General features: G+C 40.7%; 1 protein-coding gene across 1 annotated transcript in view; it reads right to left on the bottom strand.

The window, feature by feature from the left end:
• Nucleotides 1-543: 543 nt before the first annotated feature.
• Nucleotides 544-8592, bottom strand: part of LOC128094686 (interferon-induced very large GTPase 1-like) — a 31180-nt gene continuing 23131 nt past the window's right edge. The window contains exon 2 of the mRNA XM_052713174.1: nt 544-8347. Coding sequence (XP_052569134.1) covers nt 1039-8343 — 7305 coding nt within the window. The 5' untranslated portion in view covers nt 8344-8347 and the 3' untranslated portion in view covers nt 544-1038. The remainder of the gene's footprint in view (nt 8348-8592) is intronic.

The following is an 8592-nucleotide window of genomic DNA, read 5'->3' as shown; positions in this document are numbered from 1 at the left end:
TGAGATGTGATCTCTCAGCTCCTCACTCCTGCTTCTAGTTGCTGTGCTTCTAGAGATGAACCCTTAGACTTCTGGAACCTTTGCCAAAACAATCTTTTTCTTATGCAAATAGCTTTTGTCCCAAAGTATTTTTATCCCAAGAGCAGAAAATAACCTCATATAATATGGTAGTATCACATATTACTGGGACAAAATCAACTTAAGCAGAGTTCCAGCTCATGGATTAAGTTCAGAGTGGGGGAAATTACAGAGGCTGGAACTTGAACCAGATGGTCTCACCACATTGTTGGTCAACGAATAGAGAGCAATGTATGGTCAGTGCTCAGGTAACTTTCTCCTTTTTGCACAGCTCAGGAAAAGGTACTTCCCAGTTAGGGAAGGTTTTCCCACCTCCATTAATCTAATCTTTATCATCTCTCCCAGGCATAGACTAATGTAATCTAAAATTACTTTTCACTGGTAATCTGGAGTCTTGTCTTTTAGGTGATTCTAGATAATGTCAAACTGACAATCATTGTTGAACATTAGCCTTGATTACCTGATCACCATAATGTAATTCCATGAATGATTCCTTCTCAGACCTATACGCAACACCAGGTTTTTAATATTTTATAGTCTTTATTTTATTGAAAATCTTGTTTATATACTATATTTTGATATTGTTTCTCCACCTTCCCCAACTCTTTGCATGTTATCCCCATCTGTCTAACCACACAATTTTTATTTTTCCATCTCTTTCAAATAAGCCCACACATAAACAATAAAAATAAGAAATACATGAGAACCACAACACTCCCAACTCCAAGAATAAAAATCAAAGTAAACAAGCAAAAAATTAACATATTTAGTACATTATGTATAAAGTAGAAGATACCAAGTCTCAGAGAAATGAAGTCATTTCAGTTGAAAATCTTCAAATCTTGAAATAATAACTGATTTATTTTTTAGTAATTTATAAGGTAGAAGCATGAAGATGTGTTAGAAATTGATATTAGACTCCCTTAGATAGTGTGAAATTATTATGTCAGTGCCAGTGTTCTATTTGTGGCAAATACTATTTTTCAAGTCATCAAGTACTTCTTGCTTTGTGATTTTGGTCCATGAATCTGGAATTGTTCCTGTATTTGTAAATTCTTTTCCATATTTCTCTTCTAGCTCTGATCTGAAGTGACAGATAAACCATTTCCAATATGGCTGGGTAGATGAGTCTGGGGTGATGCTCCACGTGGCAAAGTTACCTCCTGCTTCTCGATATTTCTTGTATGGGAATTTCTGGAGGTCATTTAAAATAAATGAACGATCACTTGCTACTGAACTAGTACAGCAGTCAATAACAAAGTGGTCTGTTTTATATCTATGCCATCCATTGACAGCCTGAGGACGGTGGAATGGCACACTGTGGTCTCCTTCATGTTGAGAAATGGTATTGGTACAAATTGCTTTACAAAAAGGACACTGTTTCCAGCAGCCACAGAGATGTTCAGAGAGAAGTTTCTCAATGTCGTGAACCATTTCAACTATGTTCTTATGTGAACAGTTCTCTTTTACTTTCCTTATTGCAGTATCCAAAGCTGTACTCATGGCTTCTTTGAGAAACTCAGTATCCTTTATCTCCTGGTGCTCAATGCTTATCAGGTCTCTTCTTGGAAAGATCAGGTTGCTCCCTAGGTGATCACAGAACAAATCCAACCAGGCAGAAGCAGTACTGCCTTTATCTTTAGCAACAGCTGTGGACTCATGAATAGCAGTGAGGATGGCATTCTTGATGTCACCTAAACTTATTTTTAAAAAGGTCATTATTTTTTCACTTCCTTTTTCAAAACAATATCTTCTAATGTGGTCACTAATGTAATTCCTGAAATAGGATTCTGGATGATGAATGTACTGCCAATACTTATCAAAATTTTCTTCTTCAGCTAGAGAGTAGAGAATATGCTTCTCCAGGTTAGCCCTGTTTCCATTGAATGCAGGGCAGGTAGCTCTCATATCCCCAGCTATTTTAGGACCCATTTTATCCCATATGGTGTCAGAGATAGCAGGAGTGAGCTTTAGCCACAGGAAGTCAACAAAGGATGTGATGGAAGTGGCACCTTGGCAGGAGATCTTAAAACTCATGAAGAAATCATCTTTCTTCCTCTCAAGGTAGTTCACAGGATCATTTGCTGTCTTGAATGCCTTATGCATTTCCTTGAAACTCTTAGATGCCCTTTGGAATAAGCATAAGGAAAAGTCAATGATGTAGTCTCTGGTAAATATATAGTCTTCCTCAAGGGGTACAGATTTCAGTTCATTTTCTATTATCCACAGGATCTCATGAAAATCATTCTGACTGTAATCACGCTTTTGAATCCAAATGTTCTTTAATGTTTCATTGAATCTTAAATCAATGTTAACAGTAGTCTTCTTAATGGACTCTTTATGGCAGGTTTCTAAACTCTTTGAAAATATAATACATTTTTTTTTCATTTGGACATGTTTGGAATAATTGATTTCAAACATCTCTCCAGACTTTACTTTTATTCTTTCAACAATGTTTTTCTCTTTCTTGAAATACTCCAGAAGAATATTTTCAGAATCCAAATCAATATTAGGCTCTTTGACAGGAGGTGCAGTCACAGACACATTGTCAATCCAATTTGTCCAAAGTTGATCAAATTTCTCATGCAACTCTTTATCACTTAATTCTTTACCCTTCACACTTAAAGCCAACTTTCGGCTCCTCTCTAATAATTCCTTTTCATATTGTGACTTTTGGTTATCTAGTCTTTCTTGGCTTTGTTTAAGACTGATAAGTTCATTGCCTTTCCTTCTGATGTCTGAAATAAGTGCATCTTTAAGCATTAGTAGCTTATGTTCAAAATTTGCTTTCCATTGAACCAATGTTTCCCTATCTGGATCTTCTTCAAAATACTTGTCAAAGTCTGGCTTGATGGCTTCATATTTCTTGTTAACTGGAGCTTCCAGTACATTGGTTGTGAGTGTCAGGATTTTCCCATTCTGAATCAGATTGCTCAGCTGATTCTGTAATTCCAGCACATGACTCCTCAGCTCCCAGGTCCAGTGGTTATACATGGTTTCCAGTCTACTCATGGCTATGACCTCTTTGGTGTTTCTGAAACTGAAAATGAAGTTTTCACTGACCAGGGCTTTCCACAAATCTTGAACTCGGAATTTTACATCTGAGATCTTCATGATCTTTCCCCTGGATTCCTCCTGGGCAGTCCTAAGAATCCCAGTCTTCAACTCCTGGACATTGTGGCTATATTGAGGATTAGGGGGAGCCATTGGGGGATTGCCATCCCAGAGGTGGGCAAAGTAGTAGACATGACTACTGGCATCAAATTTAATTACATCACTGAAGCGGGTTATGTTGGAGCACTCTTCCTGTTCCGCAGCTAATGCTGTCATTTCATCCAGTCTCTGCTCCAGTCTCCTTCGTCCTTCCGTAGTTTGGTCTTTTGCTGTAACTTCTCCCACATTCTGATGAACAAAGAAGCAACTGGGAGAGATTTTCACTTGTTTCATTCTCAGAAAGGCCTGGACAACAATTTGTAGGATGTCCTGCATCTCTGATGGATTTTCCCCAAAAATATTGATCAGAGTCAAGTTTCCAAGGCCAATGACAAATGTTGCCAACTCATTGTCCCGATTCTGGGATTTGTTGTTGATCTCTGGAGCTCGAAGGCCTTCTGTGTCTACTGCTAGCATATAATCAAAGCCAAGTTCTTTTGTGAATTTCTCATCTACCTTCAGAAGCTGCATATAGGCCCCCCTCGTACACCGACCCACACTGACTGAGAACTGTAGCCCAAACAGGGCATTCAGCAGGGTGGACTTCCCTGAGCTCTGTAGTCCGAGGATAGAGAGAACAAACAGCCTTTTGTCTCCAAGTTTCTCTGAGATCTTGTCAAAAATTGCTGCCACCCATTTTAGGGGTACATAGGAAGCATCCCCATCCATCAGTTCAATGGGAACACCAGCTACCATCAGGTCTGCAGCAATCTCAGGGAAAGAGAGAAAACTTTTATCTATAGTGGAAGAAGTTTCTTCCAGAGCTTCATAGATCTGGCCAACTTCTCGGAGAAGGTGCTCAATTCCAAAAGTACAGTCATGAATCTCTGTGGAGATGGCTTCTATCTGATTCTGCAAGACTGTCAGGGAGTTGCTTTTATATTTCTTATGTTTTTCTGTTTGCATCATTGACCACAAAGACCTCTGTTTCTGCTGTAATTTTTCCAAATGTCCTTTGGTTAAGTTGTGTAAAAAAAAACTCAACCAGTGCAAGACATAATGTTTAGATGGAGCTTCTTTGTGTTCTTGAAGGATTTTAAGGAAAGAACTCATTACACCATTGAGAGGAAGCGCTTTTTCTAATTGTTGATATCGTATTTTTTGTTTCTGAGCATCTAGGTCACTTTTATGTTGTTCAATGCTCCGATTTCCCTTTTCTCTCAGATGATAGAGTTCTTTATCTTTCTTACACCAAGTATGCCAGAGTTGTCCCTGAAGAGGTAGTAATTTTCCCTTTATCTTTGATAATGTCTGTTTTGCTAGTAGGGCCATTATAATCTCAGCCTTTTCTTTAGCTTCCTTGCAGTCTTTCTGGTCTTCATCAACCAGGAATCCTTGTCTTCGAGCCATCTGTGAACAGCCTTCTAAGCTGAGTGAAGTGTCAGAGAGTTCTAGCAAATGTTTGATGGCATTTGTGAGTTCCTCAGTTAATTCTGCCTCATTTCTATTCCTGATGCCAATTCTCACTCTTCTACCAGAATTATTGCCCAAAACATTTTTTTTATCCTCCAACAAGCAGATCAGAGGTATTGATGACTGACACAGGTGTCTGACAAGATTCTGGTTTTCTTTATTGTCATCAGAAGCTGACATGAGGATCACAATGAGAGAAGAGACATCCTGCAGGAAGCTGAGTTGTTGCCTATGTTCTTTGGCATCTCCATGAAGATTGGTGAAGGCTACACACTTGTCAAATCTGTCCTCCCCTTGGCCCCCAGGATAGAACCAGCAGATCTCTACCACTCCCTCCATCAGGAGACAGTGTTTGTGGCTTCCTCTGCAGTGTCTGTGAAAAAATACATCATGTTTCCGTTTACTGAGGAGAGAGTTCATTATCTGAGATTTGGAAGCAGAGAGGCCATTTCCAACTCTAATGAAGGACACAATGGGGGTAGAAACACAGCACATCTGCTGATTCTTGTGACTGTAGCTCTTGTCCTGTGGTGATTTACTTGACTCTTGCCAACTTCTCCTAATGTGTCTGAGAGACCAGAGAGAGAATTCAATCTGAGAAGTGTTGGGATTTGGCACCACAAGGGGGAGTGCAAATTGACAAATAGAAAGTTTGGACAAAATATACTGCCTGGCAAGATCATCTGCACAGTGAAAAATGGCCATCTGGATGTCCATTGGGTGAAGGTGGGGCTGGGACATTTTGGCAGATGACTTCACAACATCTTCACTCTCTTCAAATAACTCTTCATATGGATCAAAAACATCATTATCCATATTACAAGAACTTCTAGAGACCTGGTATTCTGTTTTTCTATCATCTTTGAATATCAGTTGTCTCAACCTGCAATCCAGCATCAGTAGCTTTTGCAGGAAGTAGAAAGGAAGTTCCTGCTCAGATCTTGGCTGGAACTTGTGTACTGAGTTCTTGTAGATCTGGTGGAAGCTAGCTCTGCTCATCTTTTTTGGATAGTAATGATCTAGGCCTAGACGTTGGAGTAAGTGTATGAAAGATACGTTGTCCATCACTCCCTTTTTATTGTTTTCAATACTTAGTTGTTTATAAGACCCTTTAATTTCATTACGGAGGCTTTGCAATTTTTTTTTCACTGTGTCCATCTGCAAAGAAGCAGTGGTGGCTTTGTAGTCCCCATAAATGAGTAATCTCAAATCATTCTCGAGATTTTCCCAATCATGATGTGTTCCATGTTTCATGAGGATGTTTGCAACTTCTTCAGACAGCAATTGTCCTATATGTTGTCTTACTAATGCCAATCGTTGTCTTTTCTCGCCGGTAGAAATATCTGTGGTTCCAATAGTGGCTCTCAGAGCTAGGAGGACCAGGAATGCCTGGGCTCTGTAACCACAAATATTTTTAAGCTCTTGGTATTTATGTTGGACAGTTTGTATTTCATTCAGGAGGAAGCTTATCTCAGTGCAACCCAGGAGAGGCTGAAAAACATTGCTTTCCAGCTGATAGCCTGCACCAGCTACAATGGAGAGTAGTAGCAGCTGCATGTCTGCCTGCTCTGCTTCTCTGAGGAAATTCAAGAAGGAGCTCAGAGCTGTGGTGATGTCACATGTAGCCTTTCTTTGAGCCGCTTCCACTGTTTGCCAGGATTTATTTTTCATATTTACCCCTACTAATGTTTTTTTAATTTCCTTTAAGGCCTTAAGGAATTCAGAAAATGAGGTGATTTTGCCTTTTTCTTCCTCTGACTCTGAATGGTAGATAGACTCCATGGTAGATGATGCCCATGGAAAGTTTGTCACTTTATAGACACGAGGTTCTACAAGTCTACACAGCTGAGCATTGACAAACTGAGTTACATAAGTGGCTGCTTCTTTGAGAAAGTTGATTGTGCTAAGTAGAAAATTCTGGAGTTGCCAATCTGTGGAAAATATATAAGTCCAAATGTCATAACTTTTAATTTTTTGACTCAATGCTGTCATGAAATCTATTAGTCTCTTAAGTTTCCCCTCATAATCAGAAACCTCTTGGAAATTCATATTTGTTTGAAAAAGTCCAATTTCTTGCCCAATATTGTAGAAATATTCTTCATCCTGGATCTGAGCATCAAGGCCAGACAGTGCAGTGTAGCTGTCTTTCAGGCATTTAGCCACTTGAAGGACCTCCTTAAAATCACTACTGTGGTTGCTGAGGATGATGTCCCAAATAGGAACCAACTGAAGTCCCTGGTCAATGACAGACCAGGTTTTGTTGCTGGCAAGAAGGCCAGTTGTCCACTGGACAATTCCATTTGCTTCTGCTGGTCCACCTATCTGGGCCACAGACAACTGGACTTTGATTTGGAGCTGTTGATTAGTTGCATTCTTGCAGGATCTTACATAATGTGAGTGTGATGCTGTTGTCCTTCCAACAACTTCAATCCCAAAGCCACTGGAGCTCCCTCTTATGTAACTATCCAAAGCTGCTGCTGTCTGCTGCTTCACATGATCCAGCTGGTCACTTTTGAAACCCTCCGAAATGGCCTTCCAGCAGTAGATTCCCCCAAGGTGCAGAGGGCCTTGATTAGCATGAGAGCCAAATCTGTTGAAGAAGTTTTCAGTCCTGTGCCTCACTACGAGGAATCTGTCTGGTCCATCAGCATGCTCCAGTTGTTCTTCAATGATTTTCAGTTCTTTGAGAGCAGCAGTGGAGAGCTGAAGCTGATCAGCTCGAAAGTGGAAGGAGGCTAGAGGCACATAGCTGAACTTGGCTGAACAGAAATAAGAGTTCTCTGAATTTGTTTGTTGGGTATCCTTAGATTCTGAGTGTTTGCTTTGATCTCTACCACCTTCTAGACTAAATCCCAAGTGTCCGTCCTTGGCTAATATCATTGCTCCAAATCCCAGCTTCTCCACAGTTTTGGTGAACATGGATTCTTCTTTAGATGATGTGAATTCTTTTGCTTCCATCCTTTTTCCTTGCTCAGGTCCAAAGAGGAAGAATTCCTTGGGGATCCTCAGTAGTTCTTCTCTTCTTGCTGCCAGATCCTTTTGGTGGCGGGTCTTATAAATTCCCTGCAGGGCCAGCCCTCCAGATGCCCATCTTACCAGGTCTCTATCACGGAGGTTTCCCCTGTTGATCAGTTTCTGCTCCACATCCTTTAGTTGTCTCTCCATTGTTTCAGTGACATCTTTCAGGGGCACCTCAGGCCCTGGCCAGCACTCTTCAGGGATCTCCATTGCTTGTCTCAGCTCTGCTTCTTTCCTCCTCACTGCCTCTTCCTGTCTGTTCTTCCCTTCTGACTGCAAGGCCCTCAGTTCCTGCAGTGCCTGTCCTGCCTGCCTCTGCCTGTTCCTTATCATCTCCCCTGGAGTCTCCTGGAACTCTGCAACACTCTTTGGCTGTGAGAGGTCAAGCAGCTTCTCCAGAGCCTTTTTCTCCCATGTGTGTTGTGTCTGGGACTTCAGCTTCTGGAGGTCTCTTTCTTCTAAGTGCTGTAAGGCCTGGGTACAGGTCACACCCAGGTCTTCCTGAAGCTTAGGCAGCCAGTGGTCAATAGACAACCCCACTTCTGTCAGCATCTCCTGGAGATCTTGCCTTCTTTTGCTTTTGGATTTAGGCTCATCTGGGATGCACTTTGTTGTTTCCATCTCTCTGTGAAGAATAGACACATATTTAGTCTGGTCCCAACTGTAACAATTCTCATCCACATGATCCAATGTATGAATGTTCTTAGGAGGCTAGTCTCCAAAGTTTTTCATGCCTTCATCTTATTGTCTAATTTACACTTACTTAAAATCTTTGTCATATCATTCTGTTTACTGAATATAATTTACGTGTCTAGCTGTCATTAAGAGCTTCAGTATAATAGACTGATTTTAGGCATTTCCTCCTACATT

This window comes from Peromyscus californicus, unplaced genomic scaffold (assembly GCF_007827085.1).
Source record: "Peromyscus californicus insignis strain IS unplaced genomic scaffold, ASM782708v3 Scaffold_4__1_contigs__length_199733344, whole genome shotgun sequence".
Lineage (NCBI taxonomy): Eukaryota > Metazoa > Chordata > Mammalia > Rodentia > Cricetidae > Peromyscus > Peromyscus californicus.
Note: the sequence above shows the minus strand (reverse complement) of the source record. Positions and strands in the feature narration are given on the sequence as shown.